Source organism: Microcaecilia unicolor, chromosome 7 (assembly GCF_901765095.1).
Source record: "Microcaecilia unicolor chromosome 7, aMicUni1.1, whole genome shotgun sequence".
NCBI classification, from domain to species: Eukaryota; Metazoa; Chordata; class Amphibia; order Gymnophiona; family Siphonopidae; genus Microcaecilia; species Microcaecilia unicolor.
This window is the reverse complement of record NC_044037.1, coordinates 175,519,521-175,541,326: the sequence shown is the minus strand read 5'-3', so window position 1 is coordinate 175,541,326 and position 21,806 is coordinate 175,519,521. Positions and strand designations below refer to the sequence as shown.

The 21,806-nt window shown below is 49.2% G+C and overlaps 1 protein-coding gene across 1 annotated transcript in view; it reads left to right on the top strand.

Annotated features, from left to right (window-relative positions):
* The window catches only part of DBR1 (debranching RNA lariats 1), a 29,860-nt gene extending 12,002 nt beyond the window's left edge, over positions 1 to 17,858 (top strand). The window contains exons 6-9 of the mRNA XM_030209563.1: positions 13,595 to 13,819; positions 14,175 to 14,255; positions 14,418 to 14,563; positions 16,722 to 17,858. Coding sequence (XP_030065423.1) covers positions 13,595 to 13,819; positions 14,175 to 14,255; positions 14,418 to 14,563; positions 16,722 to 17,403 — 1,134 coding nt within the window. The 3' untranslated portion in view covers positions 17,404 to 17,858. The remainder of the gene's footprint in view (positions 1 to 13,594; positions 13,820 to 14,174; positions 14,256 to 14,417; positions 14,564 to 16,721) is intronic.
* The last annotated feature ends 3,948 nt before the right edge of the window (positions 17,859 to 21,806 follow it).

The following is a 21,806-nucleotide window of genomic DNA, read 5'->3' as shown; positions in this document are numbered from 1 at the left end:
TCCCAAGGAGGCGGAGGTACTACCGCCGCATAGGTCTTTTGACTGTGCTATCAATTTGAAGACGGATACGGTACCCCCACGGGGCCGACTGTACAAACTGTCCCGAGGAGAGTTCAAGGCAATGCGAGAATACATCCATGAGAACCTACGGAAAGGGTTCATTCAGCCGTCTACATCTCCAGCCGGGGCAGGGTTCTTTTTCGTTACCAAGAAGGATGGGTCGCTGAGACCTTGCTTTGACTATCGGGGATTAAATGCCATCACCGTGAAGGATCGGTTCCCGCTGCCACTCATTCCCGAGCTCTTGGACAGACTGCAAGGAGCTCAGATCTTCACGAAGTTAGATTTGCGGGGGGCCTACAATCTAGTACGAATCCGGTCCGGGGACGAATGGAAAACGGCTTTCAACACCCACGAGGGACATTTTGAATATCGGGTGATGCCGTTCGGTCTCTGCAATGCCCCTGCGGTGTTTCAACGCCTTATCAATTGTGTACTAGAGGATTTGCTAAATTCCACGGTGATTGTATATTTGGACGACATCCTAGTTTACTCTAAGGACCCCCTGGAGCATCCGGGCCATGTTCGTGCAGTGCTGCACCGCCTACGTCAAGCCCATCTATTTGCTAAGCTGAGTAAGTGCGCTTTCCATCAGCGATCCTTACCCTTTTTAGGGCATATCCTGCTTCCAGGGGGGTTACAGATGGAGCCAGACAAGCTCCAAGCCATTCGAGAGTGGCCTCAACCGAAGGGCCTGAAGGCCTTACAACGATTCCTGGGCTTCGCCAATTACTATCGCCAATTTATTCCCCAGTACTCCCGGTTGACAACCCCGTTGACGGCGCTCACCCACAAGAACGCGAGGGTCAGGGATTGGCCGCCAGAGGCGCAAGCGGCTTTTCATCTGGTAAAAGAGGCTTTTGAGTCCGCGTCCATTCTGTTGACCACCGACCCTGAGAAACCTTTCATTGTAGAGGTGGACGCGTCCGCTCTAGGGGCCGGGGCGGTCATTTCTCAAATCAACCCCGAAGGCCGGCGCCAACCGTGCTCCTTCTTTTCACGTAAATTCTCCCCAGCCGAGCGGAATTATACGGTAGGGGATAGAGAACTCTTGGCTTTGAAACTAGCACTGCAGGAGTGGAGACACTTGCTGGAAGGAGCGGAACACCGGTTCACGGTCATCACTGATCATAAGAACCTCCTATACCTCCAAGAGGCTCAGCGGTTGAATCCCCGACAGGCTCGGTGGTCATTATTCTTTGCCAGGTTTCATTTTCAATTAGTGTTCCGGGCGGCCTCCCAGAATACCCTGGCCGATGCGCTCTCCCGGGCCTTCGAGGTACCAGAAGAGACTAAGGAGGCTCATCCGATGTTAGACCCCGCTTGTCTCAGTGCGGCCACAGGGGAGGTTGCACCGATCCAGAAATTCGTGGCGGCCGCCGATCGGAAAGAGGTTCTGCAATGGGGGCACTCGTCTAGATGGGCCGGGCACTTCGGGTACCAAAAGACACTCCGATTCATCACACGACATTATCGATGGCCACAGATAAGACGAGACATCCTCCAGTTTGTTACCTCGTGCCCGGTATGTGCCCGAACCAAGCCAGTAGGAGGACCCCCCGTGGGAGACCTACAGCCACTGCCCGTGCCGACCAGTCCCTGGTCGGAGATATCCATGGACTTTTATCACTGACTTACCTCGCTCCCAGGGTCATACCGTGATCTGGGTTGTGATAGATCGGTTCTCTAAAATGGCTCACTTTGTTCCATTCGCGAACCTCCCGTCGGCCGCCTCTCTAGCTCAAGCCTTCATTCACCACATTTTTCGACTACATGGACTACCCACTCGGATCATCAGTGACCGAGGACCCCAATTTACCTCCCGCTTCTGGAGAACCTTGTGCACGGCCTTGGGGGTGGAGAACCATTTTTCATCCGCTTACCATCCTCAAACCAACGGCATGGTTGAGAGGATTAATCAAACCTTGAAAGGATTCTTACGAGCTTTTGTCAACCAACGACAAGATAACTGGGTTTCTCTACTTCCCTGGGCCGAGTTCGCCTATAACCAAAGTGACCACTCGTCCTCAGGGCAGTCCCCGTTCTTCCTGGTATATGGACGACATCCTCGGCTTCCAGGGCCGTTCCCGGCTACCGCCATAACCCCGGCGGGGGACCAAGTCGTGGCCGACCTACAAAAGGTCTGGAAGATGGCTAGGGAACAATTACAGAAGACCGCGACCAAGGACAAGATCTTTGCTGACCGCCATCGGCGGCCCGCTCCCGTGCTCCAACCAGGACAGAAGGTATGGTTAAGCACGAAACATCTGAGATTCCGAGGTTCTTCCCGAAGATTGGGACCTCGATATGCGGGACCATATGCAATCCAAGAACGAATTGGGCCAGTAACGTATCGGTTGCGGTTACCCGGCACCCTACGAGTACATAACGCCTTCCATATCTCGTTATTGAAGCGGTTCCAGGGGTCCGGGTGGCACCCGCCCCCGGCCCAAGAAGAAGATCTCCAGGTGGCCCCGGACCCGGAGTACGAGGTAGGAGAAATTCTCGACTCAAAGTGGCGGCGGGGAAGACTGCATTATTTGTTATCATGGAAATCTTTTGGTCCCGAAGACAATTCCTGGGAACCCGTGGCTAATGTTCATGCCCCAGAATTGGTCAAAGCCTTCCACGCCCGATATCCGTCCAAACCCGGGCCCCGGGAGAAGGGGTCATCCGGGGAAGATACTGTCCCGTTCCGGGCCCTTACCTGGCGGTCCGCGGGCCGGAGCGAGAGACTGGGGCGCCCGTGGGATGCGGGGCGGCGGGGGAAGGCTGCCACGGGGATCGCCGCGACTGCAGGCTGCTCCGAGGCCGGCGATCCAGAAGAGCAAGCGCCGGCCTCAGAGAAGGAGATCCGCCAGCCAAGATGGCGGCGCCGGCGTCGTCGTCGTCCTCGCTACAGCGGGACCAGCGAGGAGGCTCCGCCCACTTGCGCCGGATTGGCGCATCCGCGTAGGAACTCCGCCCATCGGACGGGAGGATCAATCCGGGCCCCCGCTGCCGGCCTGGGCGAAGAGGATTGGTTCCAGCGGTTCCCCAGCCAGGACGAGCGGGGGATTTAAACGGGAACACGGAGGGGGTCCAGTGCTTCCGTTTTGTTGTTTGAAGCCACATTCCAAGCCTGTGTTTGTTCCTCGTGTCAGCTAGCCGTCCTGCTAGCTATTTCCAGTGAAGACTGTGTTTGTTCCTCGTGTCAGCTAGCCGTCCTGCTAGCTATTTCCAGTGAAGACTGTGTTTGTTCCTCGTGTCAACTAGCCGTCCTGCTGGCTATTGCCAATAAAGACTGTGTCCGTTCCCCGTGCTCAGCTAGCCGCCCGGGTAAGCCACGCTCACCCAGGACTCTGTACCCACACCCAGCCAGGCCAGCCGTCACCCCGCGGTTCCAGCAGTCCTGCTGGCCGCCCGCAGCTGAGGGCTCAACCCTCGGTGAACGGCGGTCGCCGCGGGTGAAGATTCGGGGTGCTCGGTGATTTCCTGGCCCTAGTGGGGCTCGGGAAGACTCGAGAGCTCACCAATACCGGAGTGACATCAGAGCCGCGACACCTGTCCTCTTCAGGCCACAGACCATATAAGTCTGGCCAGCACTATCCCCGCCTCCCACCACCAGCTCTGGCACAGACCGTATAAGTCTGCCCAGCACTATCTCCGACTCCCAACCACCAGCCCCGCCTCCCACCACCGGCTCTGGCACAGACCATATAAGTCTGCCCAGCAGTATCCCCACCTCCCAACTACCAGTCCCGCCTCCCACCACCAGCTCTGGCACAGACCGTATAAGTCTGCCCAGCACTATCCCGCCTCCCACCACCGGCTCTGGCACAGACCGTATAAGTCTGCCCAGCACTAGCCCTGCCTCCCACCACCGGCTCTGCCACCTAAACTTGGCTAAGCTCCCAAGGATACCTTCCTTCTGAACAGGATTCCTTTATGTTTATCCCATGCGTGTTTGAATTCTGTTACCGATTTCATCTCCACCACCTCCCGCGGGAGGGCATTCCAAGCATCCACTACTGTCTCCGTGAAAAAGTACTTCCTGACATTTTTCCTGAGTCTGCCCCCCTTCAATCTCATTTCATGTCCTCTCGTTCTACTGCCTTCGCATCTCCGGAAAAGATTCGTTTGCGGATTAATACCTTTCAAATATTTGAACGTCTGTATCATATCACCCCTGTTTCTCCTTTCCTCCAGAGTATACATGTTCAGGTCCGCAAGTCTCCCCTCGTACGTCTTGTAACGCAAATCCCATACCATTCTCGTAGCTTTCCTTTGCACCGCTTCAATTCTTTTTAAATCCTTCGCAAGATACGGCTTCCAAAACTGAACACAATACTCCAGGTGGGGCCTCACCAATGACTTGTACAGGGGCATCAACACTTCCTTTCTTCTGCTGGTCACACCTCTCTCTATACAGCCTAGCAACCTTCTCACTATGGCCACCGCCTTGTCACACTGTTTCGTCGCCTTCAGATCCTCAGATACTATCACCCCAAGATCCCTTTCCCCTTCCGTACCTATCAGACTCTCACTGCTTAACACATACGTCTCCCGTGGATTTCTCTTCCCTAAGTGCATCACTTTGCATTTTTTCGCATTGAATTTTAATTGCCCAAACCTTAGACTATTCTTCAAGCTGGGACTGAAAACATTTTGATAACCTAGTCAGCCAGATGCTTCAAATTTGGTGTTTGCAGTTGGAGGAGGAGTCGTCTGGCTTGGATAGGAGAAAAGCTGCTATCCACAGTCAGGACAATAGCTGCTAAAGGCTGGCTGCCGGAAAAACATTAGGGACAGAAGACTGGGGGTAGATCAAAGAAAGATAAAATACAAATCAAAATATAAAAAGACCAAAAAAGAGAAACTAAACAGCAAGAATATAAAGCAAAAAACTGTTTAGGGGGGAAGTTACCAACATGGGCTACCATTTATATTTTATTTTACGTTTTATTGGTATCTAGGTGTCATTGCATAAATGGGAAAAGTACTAAACTAGCACAAGTTGGTGGTAAAATAACCCATCTTAATAGTAACCCACATTGATAACTTCTCCACCCCTTTAATCTTTTTTTTACATCATTTAAAAATGCTAGTGCCTAAGGGCTTCTTTTACAAAGCCGTGCTAGCATTCCTGCACAGTAAATGAGAGGAAGCCCATTCAATTCGTATGGGCTTCCTCTCATTTACTATGCAGAAATCGCTAGCTCAGCTTTGTAAAAGAGGCCATAAGTTGTTTTTTTTTTCCCCCAAAATGTTTCCACCCCTTGGCCAGTCGTACTCAGATTGAAACAAGCTGAAAACTAAAGAAGCCAGGTTTCAAATCTGCTCTTTTACCGACAAGCCTTGTGACTTTGGGCAAGTCAGTGTACCTGGCTAAAAGGGCAACGACACTGTACACTAGTACAAGTTAGTGCATTATTAGTAAAAATAGGCTTCAGTAAATAACACATTGAAAGTTAGTGCCTTTTAGTATCTCTGCCTATGCCCCCTGAGGAAGGGGACCTATCGACTCTACTTGAAGTTAAGCTTTGATTTGAACAGGCAAGTAAAGCGAATGCTACATACCTGTAGAAGGTATTCTCCGAGGACAGCAGGCTGATTGTTCTCACTGATGGGTGACGTCCGCGGCAGCCCCTCCAATCGGAATCTTCACTAGCAAAAGCCTTTGCTAGCCCTCGCGCGCCGATGCGCATGCGCGGCCGTCTTCCCGCCCGAAACCGGCTTGTGCCGGCCAGTCTCATATGTAGCAAGACAAAGACAAGGGAAGACACAACTCCAAAGGGGAGGCGGGCGGGTTTGTGAGAACAATCAGCCTGCTGTCCTCGGAGAATACCTTCTACAGGTATGTAGCATTCGCTTTCTCCGAGGACAAGCAGGCTGCTTGTTCTCACTGATGGGGTATCCCTAGCCCCAGGCTCACTCAAAACAACAACCATGGTCAATTGGGCCTCGCAACGGCGAGGACATAACTGAGATTGACCTAAAAAAATTTACCAACTAACTGAGAGTGCAGCCTGGAACAGAACAAACAGGGCCCTCGGGGGGTGGAGTTGGATCCTAAAGCCCCAAACAGGTTCTGAAGAACTGACTGCCCCGAACCGACTGTCGCGTCAGGTATCCTGCTGCAGGCAGTAATGAGATGTGAATGTGTGGACAGATGACCACGTTGCAGCTTTGCAAATTTCTTCAATAGAGGCTGACTTCAAGTGGGCTACCGACGCAGCCATGGCTCTAACATTATGAGCCGTGACATGACCCTCAAGAGCCAGCCCCGCCTGGGCGTAAGTGAAGGAAATGCAATCTGCTAGCCAATTGGATATGGTGCGTTTCCCCACAGCCACTCCCCTCCTATTGGGATCAAAAGAAACAAACAATTGGGCGGACTGTCTGTTGGGCTGTGTCCGCTCCAGATAGAAGGCCAATGCTCTCTTGCAGTCCAATGTGTGCAGCTGACGTTCAGCAGGGCAGGAATGAGGACGGGGAAAGAATGTTGGCAAGACAATTGACTGGTTCAGATGGAACTCCGACACAACCTTTGGCAGGAACTTAGGGTGAGTGCGGAGGACTACTCTGTTATGATGAATTTGGTGTAAGGGGCCTGGGCTACCAGGGCCTGAAGCTCACTGACTCTACGAGCTGAAGTAACTGCCACCAAGAAAATGACCTTCCAGGTCAAGTACTTCAGATGGCAGGAGTTCAGTGGCTCAAAAGGAGGTTTCATCAGCTGGGTGAGAACGACATTGAGATCCCATGACACTGTAGGAGGCTTGACGGGGGGCTTTGACAAAAGCAAACCTCTCATGAAGCGAACAACTAAAGGCTGTCCTGAGATCGGCTTACCTTCCACATGGTAATGGTATGCACTGATTGCACTAAGGTGAACTCTTACAGAGTTGGTCTTGAGACCAGACTCAGACAAGTGCAGAAGGTATTCAAGCAGGGTCTGTGTAGGACAAGAGCGAGGATCTAGGGCCTTGCTGTCACACCAGACGGCAAACCTCCTCCATAGAAAGAAGTAACTCCTCTTAGTGGAATCTTTCCTGGAAGCAAGCAAGATGCGGGAGACACCCTCTGACAGACCCAAAGAGGCAAAATCTACGCTCTCAACATCCAGGCCGTGAGAGCCAGGGACCGGAGGCTGGGATGCAGAAGCGCCCCTTCGTCCTGCGTGATGAGGGTCGGAAAACACTCCAATCTCCAGGGTTCTTCGGAGGACAACTCCAGAAGAAGAGGGAACCAGATCTGACGCGGCCAAAAAGGAGCAATCAGAATCATGGTGCCTCGGTCTTGCTTGAGTTTCAACAAAGTTTTCCCCACCAGAGGTATGGGAGGATAAGCATACAGCAGACCTTCCCCCCAATCCAGGAGGAAGGCATCCGATGCCAGTCTGCCGTGGGCCTGAAGCCTGGAACAGAACTGAGGGACTTTGTGGTTGGCTCGAGATGCGAAAAGATCCACCAAGGGGGTGCCCCACGCTTGGAAGATCTGGCGCACCACTCGGGAGTTGAGCGACCACTCGTGAGGTTGCATAATCCTGCTCAGTCTGTCGGCCAGACTGTTGTTTACGCCTGCCAGATATGTGGCTTGAAGCACCATGCCGTGCCGGCGAGCCCGGAGCCACATGCTGACGGCTTCCTGACACGGGGCGAGATCCGGTGCCCCCCTGCTTGTTGACGTAGTACATGGCAACCTGGTTGTCTGTCTGAATTTGGATAATTTGGTGGGACAGCCGATCTCTGAAAGCCTTCAGAGCGTTCCAGATCGCTCGTAACTCCAGAAGATTGATCTGTAGATCGCGTTCCTGGAGGGACCAGCTTCCTTGGGTGTGAAGCCCATCGACATGAGCTCCCCATCCCAGGAGAGACGCATCCGTGGTCAGCACTTTTTGTGGCTGAGGAATTTGGAAAGGACGTCCCAGAGTCAAATTGGACCAAATCGTCCACCAATACAGGGATTCGAGAAAACTCGTGGACAGGTGGATCACGTCTTCTAGATCCCCAGCAGCCTGAAACCACTGGGAAGCTAGGGTCCATTGAGCAGATCTCATGTGAAGGCGGGCCATGGGAGTCACATGAACTGTGGAGGCCATGTGGCCCAGCAATCTCAACATCTGCCGAGCTGTGATCTGCTGGGACGCTCGCACCCGCGAGACGAGGGACAACAAGTTGTTGGCTCTCGCCTCTGGGAGATAGGCGCGAGCCGTCCGAGAATCCAGCAGAGCTCCTATGAATTCGAGTCTCTGCGCCGGGAGAAGATGGGACTTGGGTAATTTATCACAAACCCCAGTAGCTCCAGGAGGCGAATAGTCATCTGCATGGACTGCAGGGCTCCTGCTTCGGACGTGTTCTTCACCAGCCAATCGTCGAGATATGGGAACACGTGCACCCCCCAGCCTGCGAAGTGCTGCCGCTACTACAGCCAAGCACTCTGTGAACACCCTGGGCGCAGAGGCGAGCCCAAAGGGTAGCACACAGTACTGGAAGTGACGTGTGCCCAGCTGAAATCGCAGATACTGTCTGTGAGCTGGCAGTATCGGGATGTGTGTGTAGGCATCCTTCAAGTCCAGAGAGCATAGCCAATCGTTTTCCTGAATCATGGGAAGTAGGGTGCCCAGGGAAAGCATCCTGAACTTTTCTTTGACCAGATATTTGTTCAGGGCCCTTAGGTCTAGGATGGGACGCATCCCCCCTGTTTTCTTTTCCACAAGGAAGTACCTGGAATAGAATCCCAGCCCTTCTTGCCCGGATGGCACGGGCTCGACCGCATTGGCGCTGAGAAGGGCGGAGAGTTCCTCTGCAAGTACCTGCTTGTGCTGGAAGCTGTAAGACTGATCTCCCGGTGGACAATTTGGAGGTTTTGAGGCCAAATTGAGGGTGTATCCTTGCCGGACTATTTGGAGAACCCACTGATCGGAGGTTATGAGAGGCCACCTTTGGTGAAAAGCTTTCAACCTCCCTCCGACTGGCAGGTCGCCCGGCACTGACACTTGGATGTCGGCTATGCTCTGCTGGAGCCAGTCAAAAGCTCGCCCCTTGCTTTTGCTGGGGAGCCGAGGGGCCTTGCTGAGTCGCACGCTGCTGACGAGAGCGAGCGCGCTGGGGCTTAGCCTGGGCCGCAGGCTGTTGAGAAGGAGGATTGTACCTACGCTTGCCAGAAGAGTAGGGAACAGTCTTCCTTCCCCCAAAAAATCTTCTACCTGTAGAGGTAGAGGCTGAAGGCTGCCGGCGGGAGAACTTGTCGAATGTGGTGTCCCGCTGGTGGAGCTGCTCTACCACCTGTTCGACTTTCTCTCCAAAAATGTTATCCGCACGGCAAGGCGAGTCCGCAATCCGCTGCTGGATTCTATTCTCCAGGTCGGAGGCACGCAGCCATGAGAGCCTGCGCATCACCACACCTTGAGCAGCGGCCCTGGACGCAACATCAAAGGTGTCATTCACCCCTCTGGCCAGGAATTTTCTGCACGCCTTCAGCTGCCTGACCACCTCCTGAAACGGCTTGGCTTGCTCAGGGGGGAGTGCATCAACCAAGCCCGCCAACTGCCGCACATTGTTCCGCATGTGTATGCTCGTGTAGAGCTGGTAAGACTGAATTTTGGCCACGAGCATAGAAGAATGGTAGGCCTTCCTCCCAAAGGAGTCTAAGGTTCTAGAGTCCTTGCCCGGGGGCGCCGAAGCATGCTCCCTAGAACTCTTAGCCTTCTTTAGGGCCAGATCCACAACTCCAGAATCATGAGGCAACTGAGTGCGCATCAGATCTGGGTCCCCATGGATCCGGTACTGGGACTCGATCTTCTTGGGGATGTGGGGATTAGTTAAAGGTTTGGTCCAGTTCGCAAGCAATGTCTTTTTTAGGACATGGTGCAAGGGAACAGTGGACGCTTCCTTAGGTGGAGAAGGATAGTCCAGGAGCTCAAACATTTCAGCCCTGGGCTCGTCCTCCACAACCACCGGGAAGGGGATGGCCGTAGACATCTCCCGGACAAAGGAAGCAAAAGACAGACTCTCAGGAGGAGAAAGCTGTCTTTCAGGAGAGGGAGTGGGATCGGAAGGAAGACCCTCAGACTCCTCGTCAGAGAAATATCTGGGGTCTTCTTCCTCTTCCCACGAGGCCTCACCCTCCGGTGTCAGACACAAGTTCACGGACCTGTGTCTGCAACCGTGCCCGACTCGACTCCGTGGAGCCACGTCCACGATGGGGGCGTCGAGAGGTAGACTCCCTCGCCCGCATCGGCGAAGCTCCCTCCGCCGACGTAGTCGGGGAGCCCTCCTGGGAGGCGACGGCAGCCGGCACCGCACGCGGCACCGACGCCGTAGACCTCACCTCGGGCGATGGGCCAGCCGGCGCCACGCTCGACGGTACCGGTGGCGCAAGCACCGCCGGTGCCGGAGGGGTAGGGCGCAACGGCTCTCCCAGAATCTCTGGGAGGACGGCCCAGAGGCTCTCGTTCAGAGCGGCTGCAGAGAAAGGCATGGAGGTCGATGCAGGCGTCGACGTCAGAACCTGTTCCGGGCGTGGAGGCTGTTCCGGGCTGTCCAGAGTGGAGCGCATCGACACCTCCTGAACAGAGGGTGAGCGGTCCTCTCGGCGTCGATGCCTGCTGGGTGCCGACTCCTTCGGCGACCCAGAGCTCTCGGTACCGACACGGGAAGGGGACCGGTGACGATGCTTCTTCGACTTCTTGGGACGAAGCATGTCACCGGAGCTTCCCGGTACCGACGAGGAGGACGTAGAATCCAGCCGTCGCTTCCTCGGGGCCGAGACCGAAGAGGGTCGGTCTCGGGGGGGCTGTACCGCAGGAGCCCTCAGGGTAGGGGGAGACCCACCCGAAGGCTCACCGCCACCAGCAGGGGAATGGACAGCCCTCACCTGCACTCCAGACGAAGCACCACCGTCCGACGACATCAGCAGACGAGGTCCCGGTACCACCGACGTCGATGCAGCTATCCGATGTCTCGGTGCCGATGCAGAGGGTCGATGCCTCGATACACTCGATGCACTGGCCGCCGAGGTTGAAGGTCTGGACGCTGAAGACGTCGATGCACTCGATATCCCCGGTGCCGATGCCGACGAAGAGCCCGAGAACAAAATGTTCCACTGGACTAACCTCGCTACCTGAGTCCGCCTTTGCAAAAGGGAGCGGTGCCCAGCCCCCAGACACTAAAGACACGACGCGTGCCTGTCAGTGAGCGAGATTACCCGGGCGCACTGGGTGCACTTCTTGAAGCCGCTGGAAGGCTTCGATGTCATGGGCGGAAAAATCACGCCGGCGAAATCGAATGGCGAAATTTGGCACAGAAAAAAAGGGAAATTTCGACCGGGGCCTAAGTAAGGCCTACCCCGACGACGAAAGAAAACTTAATGGGGCGAAAAAACTCGAAGTAGAGGAAGGAAAAACCGAAAGGCTAATCCAAATGATTTCTGGATTTTTCACAGAAAAATGTCGAAAAACGACGCGCGAGGTCGACTTTCCGGGGCACGAACGGCAAAACACAACCGTACCGAGCGCGGAGAAAAGAAGACTGGCCGGCACAAGCCGGTTTCGGGCGGGAAGACGGCCGCGCATGCGCATCGGCGCGCGAGGGCTAGCAAAGGCTTTTGCTAGTGAAGATTCCGATTGGAGGGGCTGCCGCGGACGTCACCCATCAGTGAGAACAAGCAGCCTGCTTGTCCTCGGAGAATATATATTTAAATCCTTAAAACCCAAATCTAAACTTTGCCTCTGCAGAAGAAAATGGAGGTAAAATAGAAAAATTGAGCATAGGTATAATTAGGAAGATTTTATATTTTTCTGCTCAGGACCTGCACGTATATTGGTACTTCAACTTTTACAGAGATTGGATTGCTTTTGCAGGTTAAACTACTTCCTTTAATTTACAAAAGTAAGTAGTATGCACCCTGGGGTCTTTGGCACTAACAGCAGTTATCAAGTCATTACAAGATAAATTTTGCAACAACCTGGACTATTCTGTAAAGATCTTTAAAATCAAATATACACCTTCCAGTTTTGGTAGCCTTGTTTACTTCAGTTAACAGTAATCTTGATAAACTCCAAATGCAGATAAAATTATAGAACATGCAGAAATTGTGAATTATAAAGCCAGTTTAATCAATTCACTGGATTAGATCAGTTGATCTCTGACTTTCCCTTCAGTTCTTAAGATTTAATGGTCCCTTCTGCCTATTCAATGCTTTCTTGAATTCTGTTGTGTCTTTCCCTTCCTCCTCCTATACTGGGAATCTGGTCATGCATCTACTGCTCTTTTTTTTTTTTTCTTTCTTTATTTGGATTTTGCTCACACCTTTTTTTAGTAGTAGCTCAAGGTGAGTTTCATTCAAGTACCATGGGTATTTCCCTGTCCCTGAAGGGCTCACAGTCTAACCCCTCTGTTTACTAAAGCTTAGCTTGAGTTATCTGCAGCAGGGCCCATTTTATTCCTATGGGCCCTGCTGCAGATAATTCGAGCTAAGCTTTAGTAAACAACCCCCTACGTTTGTACCTGACGAAATGGAGGGTTAAATGACTTGCCCAAATCACACAGAGCAGCAGTGGGATTTGAACAGGGCACCTCTTGGATATCAAGACTAGTGCATAAGAGTAGCCATACTGGGTCAGACCAATGGTCCATGTAGCCCAGTATCCTGTTTTCCAAACCGTGGCCAAGCCAGGTCACAAGTACCTGGCAGAAACCCAAATCGTGGCAACACTCCATTCTACAAATCCTAGGGCAAGCAGTTGCTTCCCATGTCTGCCTCAATAACAGACTATGGACTTTTTCTCCAGGAATTTGTCCAAACCTTTTTTAAACCCAGATACGCTAACCGCTGTTACCACAATCTTCGGCAAAGAGTTCCAGACATGGGTGTAGTTTGGGGGGGCAGTGCCCCCCCCCCCCTAAAAAAAAACGAGCTGAGTCGTCACACCATCCTCCAATCCCCCGAGCTGGCAGCCTCTCCGAGAAAGCAGCAAAACGCACGCTGCTTTAGGCCTGCCCCCAGAAGCCCTTCTTCTTCAACTTCTTGTTCCCGCATAGGCGGAAAGCTGTAGGAGAGAGAAGGGCTTCCGGAGCAGTGTTTACCTGACTGGCTAGGTGTGTCCCTAGTACTGGATTGAGAACCACTGGTTTAGAATAAATTGCTTTTTTTTTTTTTTGCTGATCTAGTTAGGTTATTTCAGCAGTAATAGCATTTTCTATGATTATTTAAGTGACTGGGAGTCTTTTTAGGCTATAGTTTACAGGCTATATTTTGCCACTGTAGCACTGATCTACTGACCTTTATTGTAAGGGAAAACCTTTTCAAATTTCCAAATTAAAAAAAAAAAGGTTAGGCAGTCAATTTAATTTGTGTTTAGTAAGGAGCTAAAAGGGATGCCTTTCATGCAGTAAAATTGCTTGACACTGATTTTTAATTTGTATGCAATATATTTCTTGATTCCTGATGCTATTGCCTAGAGAGAAACAAGAGCCAAACAACCACATAACTGGCTTATTTTGATACCATACAGTTTTCACTTTTGTTGTGACATTTTGTTGTCATGCAGCTAAAGCAGCCCCTGGATATCTTCCTGTCACATGATTGGCCAAGGAGTATTTATCACTATGGCAACAAAAAGCAACTTCTTACCAAGAAAGCCTTTTTTCGCCAGGAAGTAGAAAACAACACACTGGGCAGCCCTGCTGCTTCTGAGCTCCTGCATCACCTCAAACCCTCATACTGGTTCTCTGCACATCTGCATGTGAAATTTGCAGCTTTACTCCAGCACCAGGTAAAAACAACAAACAAACCTGTAGGGCACCTGTCATTGTGTTTGTTTTGTTTTCGGAGGATGGTGTTCATTCCCCCTCCCTACTGTACCCCAATTGAGACTTAAAATCTTGTCAGTACAACATGATTTGCAACAGAATCGGCATGGAATCCAGTCTGAGAAGGGAATAAAATCCACTAAACAGTCCTGTAAGTTCAGATCTAAAATTAAAGGGGATTGTTAAGGGCAGACTGAAATGTTGCTCAGGTTTGAATGAAGCACCTCAAGAATATCAGGTCCTGCAAAGAATCCGCCTTAAGATTGGCTGCATAGCCTGTTGTATGCTTCTAGCAATGATCTAATGTTTGTTTTTCAGACAAATGTGAAAGGACAGCTGCCAAAAGCAACAAAATTTTTAGCCTTGGATAAATGCCTACCACACAGGGACTTTCTACAGGTACAAATGGCATGACTAAGCACATTTATGTGTTAAAAAAAAAACTCCTCTGATTTTCATTTGTGATCTTTGCTGGCTGGGAATATAACAGCGGGTATTAGCGCAGTACCACAAGTAGAACTGATTGTGTATTCATCTCCTTTTATTTCTCCTCTGCCTTAGATAATTGATGTGGACCATGACCCTAATGCACCTGATTGCCTAGAGTATGATCTTGAATGGCTTGCAATTCTGAAGGCTACAAATGATCTGATTAATGTGACTCCAAAATTGTGGAACATGCCTGAAAATAATGGCCTCCATGCAAAGTGAGTAGGGACCATTTTATTTTAGTTTTCTTCAGAACTTATCAGAAGAACAAAAAAAAAATGCTGATATTGGGGGGAAAATGTTGACTCTTTTCCAGGTGAATATCTTGAGTTATTTAGGTGTACAGACGTCATGAAAGTAAAAACAAAAAAAATAATTAGGATCATAGAGCACGGATACCCAAACGTTTTGTATAATGCGCAACAATTTTTCATAAGGCTAGATGAAGCAAGCAATTCATCCATTTTTTATTACACTTTTCCCATGTCTCATCTCAATCAGTGCCCCTTTTCTAGTATCTTAATGCCACTTTTATCTTCCCATTGTAACATAACATAGTACATGATCTGTATGGTGCAGCCAGAGTTTATCTGCACCCTGTCTATGCCCTGTTTTAAAGTGCGAAGATCATTAGAATTTTACTTTTGATTCCAACCTCTTTTAATATACATATGTTCTGTGTTCATCCCTCACATTTTTTAAATTTTGTCACTGTTTTTGTCCCCACCATCTCTACTGAGAGGTTATTCCAGGCATCCATTACCCTCACTGTGTGAAAGTATTTCTTGATGTTACTCCTAAGTCTACCACCCTGCAACCCAATTCATAGTTATACCACTTTCCGTCTCCTGAAAAATATTTGTATGTTATCTTTCAAGTATTTCAGTGTTTGTATTATCTTCCCATTCCTTCTTTCCTCTAGGGTATACATATTGAGGTCTTCCAAGTTTTTTCTCACACACCTTTTGTTGTGTAAAGCCCATACCATTTTTGTCATCTTCCTCCGAACTCCTTCAAGTCATTTTATGCCTTTAGCAAGGTACAGCTTCCAAAACTGAATACAATGCTCAAGCTGGGGCCTAACCAATGACCTGTACAAGAGAATTATCACCAACTTGCTTCTGCTGGTTATGCGTCTCTCTATGCAGTCTAGCACCTTTCTGTCTTTGGCCGCAGCCTTATTGACACGACCTTACTGTGACTCTGTGTCCAGATCACGCTGCCAGCATGAGGGAGGAGTCGCTGCCCATCACTGGACCTGCAGCCTTCAGCACCAGTGCATCCCTGTGACGTCAGACGCCGAAGAGGGACATTTAGGTCCCCAGTTCTGGCGCTCTTGTGCCAAAGCCACCCTGCCTGCATTCCTGTTTTCCGGGTTCTGAGACCTTCCCTGCAGTCGCTCCTTGTTGGGCCATTTGCTGCCTGTCTGCAAGGATTTCCACCTCCTGCTTTTCTTTGTTTCTGTGAGTGAGCCCTAGCTTTGCTTTGCCCTGTCTGGGTTTAGCACAGCCTGTCGCTGCTTGTGTAAGTCCTAGCTTTGCTTTACCTTGCCTAGTCTATGTGTCCAGGTTCCAGCGCAGCCTGTCACTGTTTGTGTGAGTGGGTTTCTGCTTTGCTTGTCCCTTTTGTGTACTTGGGTTCCTGCGCAGCAGTTCGCTGCTTGGCTATTTTGATTCCAGCCCTATTTTGCTTTCTCTTCCCTCATGTGTATGTGCAGCTGTTTTCGCTGCTTGAGTATATCTCTTCCTGCCTCTACTGTCCTACTTTTGTCTGCATGAGTTCCAGTTCGGCCTTGCGGCCCGAGTGAGTGGGTTCTCGGGTTCCAGTTCGGCCTTGCGGCCTGTATGCAAATTTTTTCCTGCGCTCTCTCTCTCTCTCCCTCCCTCTCCCTCTCTCCCTCTCTCTCCTGTCTTTTTGGGTTCCCTTCAGCCATGTTACCTGTTTTATGGGGAAGATATGCTGGAAAGCATCATAGACCTACAGCTGTGAGTTTTAAAATTAGATTTAAAATATGTTTAAACTGGTTTTTACATTTGCAAAATCTTAGGGAACTTATCAGTGTAATTCAAATGTAAAACAGGAACAAAGAACTTGAAAGTGAGTCATGCTATGGCTATTAAACAATGGTAATATTTACATTTCATAATTAGTCTCATAACCTTGCAATAAGTGGTAATTGCACCTACCGGCAGGGTACACTTCAATGTAAAGAAAACATAAAATGAAAACATGTTGGATGTTTCTCTGTAGGGGGGAGGGAATTATGAGTATATTTTATCACAAATGGGAAGGTGTGCCCCTCTCCCTATAGTGTAAGCATAGCATTATCAAATAGACATGAAAAAACTAAAGTACAACTATTTGAAATCTCTGTAGGTGGGACTTCAGTGCTACAGAAGAAATCTTGAAAGAGGTGCTAAATGAAATAGGTGAAGACCTCCGCATTCCTTCCAACTTCAGCATCACAGCTGTATGCTATGACCCCAACAACCTCCAGAATCATAGAGAACCTGCTCATATCATCAGTCCACAGACAACAGAGTTCTGTGCCCTCCTAGGACTAGTTGACCTTAATGCTTTGATTGGTGAGTCAGAAAAGACTGGAGGAGATGAAGTAGCCGACGAGAATGATATGGACAGTACGGGTTCAGCAGAGGAGCCCAGTGAGTATAACACAGACACATCAGGTCTGTCTTCATCTATTAATCCTGATGAAATAGCCCTGGATGAGGATGAAGATGAGGAAGGAGAGACTGTAGATAGCAGTGTTCAATCAGTGGAACCTTCTCCGGGTCACCTTCCGGAATTCTCAATGAGTTTCTCAGACATTCGTAACCTGCCAGAATCTATGGCAGTGTCCTCTGATGATGCAATGGACTCTGCCAACGATGAACTAGAGAAATCTGGTGAAAGTAGCCAGACAGAAGAGGAAGGGAAAAGCCCCTGTGGCAGACCTTTAAAACGGATCAGCAATGAGAACGAAAATGTGGGAACAAAAAAACTTAAGAGACGAAATCAAGCAATATATGCATCAAAAGACTATGAGGATGAATGCTAAGACTGAAAGAACATGTGGTATATTTTCTAAATGAAAGCAAATATATGTCTGTTGCACCTGTTTTAAATACACACACATTTTAAATTGTCATTTCCTCTTCACTCCCCCACCCCACCCCATGCCGACCTTCAGCATTCAGTTGATCCTTCTTGGAGAATTTTGCCTTTATTTCATTAGATGATACTGAGTATTTCTGTAATATGCTAAAATAATCTGTCTATATATAATCTTTACTCTTTATTTTCTTAATCAGTTTGTATTTTAATAGCTATTCTTTTTTTTCTTGCTACTCCATTAGTGACCACAGGTTACAAAGTATAGCTTGAACCTTTGACTTGCTGCCTTTTCCTTTTAGCACACACAAGTTGTTCAAACCAAAACTGTGCAGCCTCTTTTTTTTTTTTTCTTCCAATCAAGGGTCAACAAGATTTTAAACCAGGCAATTTTTTTCATTTAGAAAGAGCTTGTTATTAATGATTAGCCCAGCACACCAACAGCAGGAGAACTATGTAGGAAGAATCTGAATTTTATTATTCTTTGTGTAAAGCCACATCTAGTCTTCTCCAGGTAACGGCTTTGTAAAGGGTTCATTATTTTATTAATAAAAATGAAATAATATGGATGACTTCTTATTTTGTAAAAAGGTATGTGGACCAGAATTATTCTCCCCTCTTTATCTTTATGTACCATGCGTGATTGACAAGGTAGGCCTTTTTTAATTATAATCAATACCCCACCTAGTCCACTACCCGTGGAAGAATAATAGCACTCACCAACCCATTGTTGGCGTAGCTTTGCATGCTCTGTGTCAGATAATTTAGTTTCTTGTAGGCAAGCTATTGAGGCCTTGTGATGTTTTAGTTGGGCTAGAATTTTTGAGCGCTTCACTGGAGAGGATATGCCTGAGACATTCCAAGACACAACGCGGTTAACTGTACTATGCGTCATCCGCCCCGGGGAACATTTTTAGGCAAGAATGGGTCCTACTGTACTGCGTATAGTCCCCCGGGGGCCCAGCCCCCCTCCCAGGGGATCTCCATATGCAACCAGAGCCAAAGGTCATTTAAATAGGCCTATTTTTACAGTCATTACAATCATATTGTTCACATTCTTACATCCCCAACTGTCGATATTCCTGAAACCCCGCCCTTGAAATTGCATTACCCTCCCCCATTCCCAACTCCCTTTACTTCCCCTTCTCCACACCATATGTCTCGTCCCCATAAATGGTTTGAGACTGGGGGCCTTCCGATGCTATACAGCAAAGAGGACTCCCTCCACATTCAAAAAGAATCACATATTACAGTCTAATAATTCACTTACAGAAGCAATATCACACTTTCCATTTCTCTAACCTGTGTCTTCTAATCTTAGATTAAAGTCTAAGATGGTCGGGTTTTTATTCAGGTCAGATCTAGCGCTTAGACCCAAGATATAGCTTCTTTTGGAGTAGAGAACACATGCCACTGGTTGTTCTGTTGTACCCGCAAGGTGTCATCAACAATGATGCCTAGAGCCCTTTCCTGATCGGTGACTCCTAATGTGGAACCTTGCATTATGTAGCTTCCTCTGCCTCTCTATCAATCCCTCATTCCTTTTCCAGTGCCTTTCTCAGCACTTTTCCCCTTTCTCTATGGTCAGCCAAAGGCCAAGGTTGTTTAATAAGACAGGAGCTGGCATGTCAAAAGGTTGAAACCATCCCCCCCCCCCCCCCCCCCCCCGTGCTACCGCCATATTGGTGCCAAAACAAACTCTTGACGGCTTTATCCATGTCATTCATTTATTTTATCGCAGTTACAGATAGAAACATGCCAGCTTGGGCAGCATATGGATGTAATCAATCACCAACAATTGTCCTCTCCTATCAAATATTACTGAAATGATATTAGATGCATAAATTGCAAAAATCATTCCTATCAGAACTAATGGAGGAAAAGCCTCAACAGACTCCTTTATGCTAGGCTCACAAGCTGTTAACTTCCTGGAGCGCTTGCTGTCATTGGCAAAAAAACCTCCACAAATTACTTATTAATTTTTAATTCTCAAAGTCCAAAAATAAAGAACTTAATAAGTAATTTGTGGAGGGTTTTTTTGCCGAGGATGACAGCAAGTGCTCCAGGAAGTTAACGGCTTGTGAGCCTAGCATAAAGGAGTCTGTTGAGGCTTTTCCTCCATTACCCTAGTGGGTGGCTACAAGAGTCCCATGCCCCGTAGGAACCTAAGCACATCCGGGTGAGAAGCCAGAGACTTGCTCGGCACCCCTCTAAAACAGGACAGGGGCTCCAGCTGTACCTTAGAGAGGATAAAGCTAAACCTTTTTCCAAGCCCTGTTGTAAAAAAAATACAGCATCTGTGCTAGAGGCCCGAAAAGGAAAGATATTGAAATTGTTACACCACGCCTCAAACACTCTCTAGGTCCTAACATAATTGAGAGGTGGAACAACACCGAGACTGCAGCACAGTAGACACTACACTGGCAGAGTACCCTCTCTTTGACAACCTCCCCCTCTAAAGAGCCAGGCCATAAGACAGAACCGAACAGGGTCCAGATGTGGCCCTGGACCAGCAGTTCGGGATACTCCGAAAGCTTCAGAGGGGGCTCGAGAAGCAGATTCTGAAGGTCGGCATATCAAGGCCTGCAAGGCCAATCCAGAGCTATCATGATTACCCTATCTCTGTGAGTCTCTATCTTCTGAATTAGATGACCCAACAGGGGACATTGGAGGAAAGGCATACAGCAGCCCTTCCGGCCAAGATTGAAGAAGGGCATCGATTTCTAGAGCTTTCAAGTCTTTTTGGTGACTGAAGAACCTGGGAATCTTCGCGTTGGGACACAGTAACGAACAGATCCAGGATTGAAAACCCCCAGCGACGCACCACTGGCTGGAACGCCACATCGCTGAGAGCCCACTCCCCCGGATCTAGAGTGGTGTGACTGAGGAAGTCTGCCTGGACATTTTCTACTCCCACTACATGATCCACCGAGAGGGCCTGAAGATGCAACTCCGCCCACCTCATGAGCTGACCTGTCTCATATTCCAACCTAAGACTTCTTGTTCCCCCTCGACTGTTGACGTATGCCACTGCTGTGGCATTGTCTGACATTATGTACAATGATCGGCCTTGTAGAAGAGGGCGGCTTGGAGTGCCAGATGAATTGCTCTGGTCTCTAATAGATTGATTGAATACGCCACCTACTCCAGCGACCACAGGCCTTGCGCATACTTGCCCTGACAGTGGACCCCCAGCCCTTCAGGCTGGCATCTGTCATGACTACTAGCCACTGCAGATCATCCAGAGGCATTCCATTGGTCAGCTTGGGCATACAAAGCCACCACTGAAGACAGCTGCACTCCTGCGCCGATAGTGGTAATCTCCACAGAAGAGGGTCCCTCTGTGGTGACCACCTGGAGAGGAGAGCCCTCTGTAATGACCGCATGTGGGCCCTGGTCCAAGGAACTGCCTCTATTGTCGCAGCCATGGAACCCAGGACTTGGAGATAGTGCATTGCCAATAGTAGAGAGGTCTGGAGGAAATGACGGGTCAGAGTCTGTAACTTAAGGATACGAGTCTGAGATCCTGCCAGCCCCAGCAAACATCAAACTCATACTGGAGGGCTGGGGGATAGGCAACAAGAGGCTCCCCCTCCTTGGATCTCTGTCTCAAATAACCAGGCTCAAACAAAAAACCAAGTGCACAGGAAAGCTAATAATTTTATTTATTTGTTACATTTGTACCCCACATTTTCCCACCTATTTGCAGGCTCAATGTGGCTTACATAGTACCGTAAAGGCATTCGCCAAGTCTGGTAGAGAACAAATACAAGGTTGTATTGTGGTCAAATAAGGTTGGTGTGTTTCAGGCACCAGCAAGGTCGAAAGGGAGGGAAGATTGTATGTTGTCCAGTACGATCATTGGTTTTGCTGTGTTGCCAGGTGTGGGGAGTTACGTTGGATCGGTAGGGTAAGCCTTTTTGAACAAGTTGGTTTTTAGTGATTTCCTGAAGTTTAGATGGTCATGGATTGTTTTCACAGCTTTTGGGAGTGTGTTCCATAGTTGTGTGCTTATATAGGAGAAGCTAGATGTGTAGGTTGTTTTGTATTTGAGTCCTTTGCAATTTGGGTAATGAAGGTTTAGGTATGTTCGTGATGACTCTGTTCTGTTTCTGGGTGGTAGGTCTATAAGGTCTGTCATGTATCCTGGGACAACGCCGTAGATGATTTTGTGGACCAGGGTGCAGATTTTAAAGATGATCCGTTCTTTAATTGGGAGCCAGTGCAGCTTTTCTCGGAGGGGTTTGGCGCTTTCAAATCTTGTTTTACCAAATATCAGTCTGGCTGCTGTGTTTTGGGCAATCTGCAGTTTCTTTGTGAGTTGTTGTTGTTTACATCCCGCATAGATTC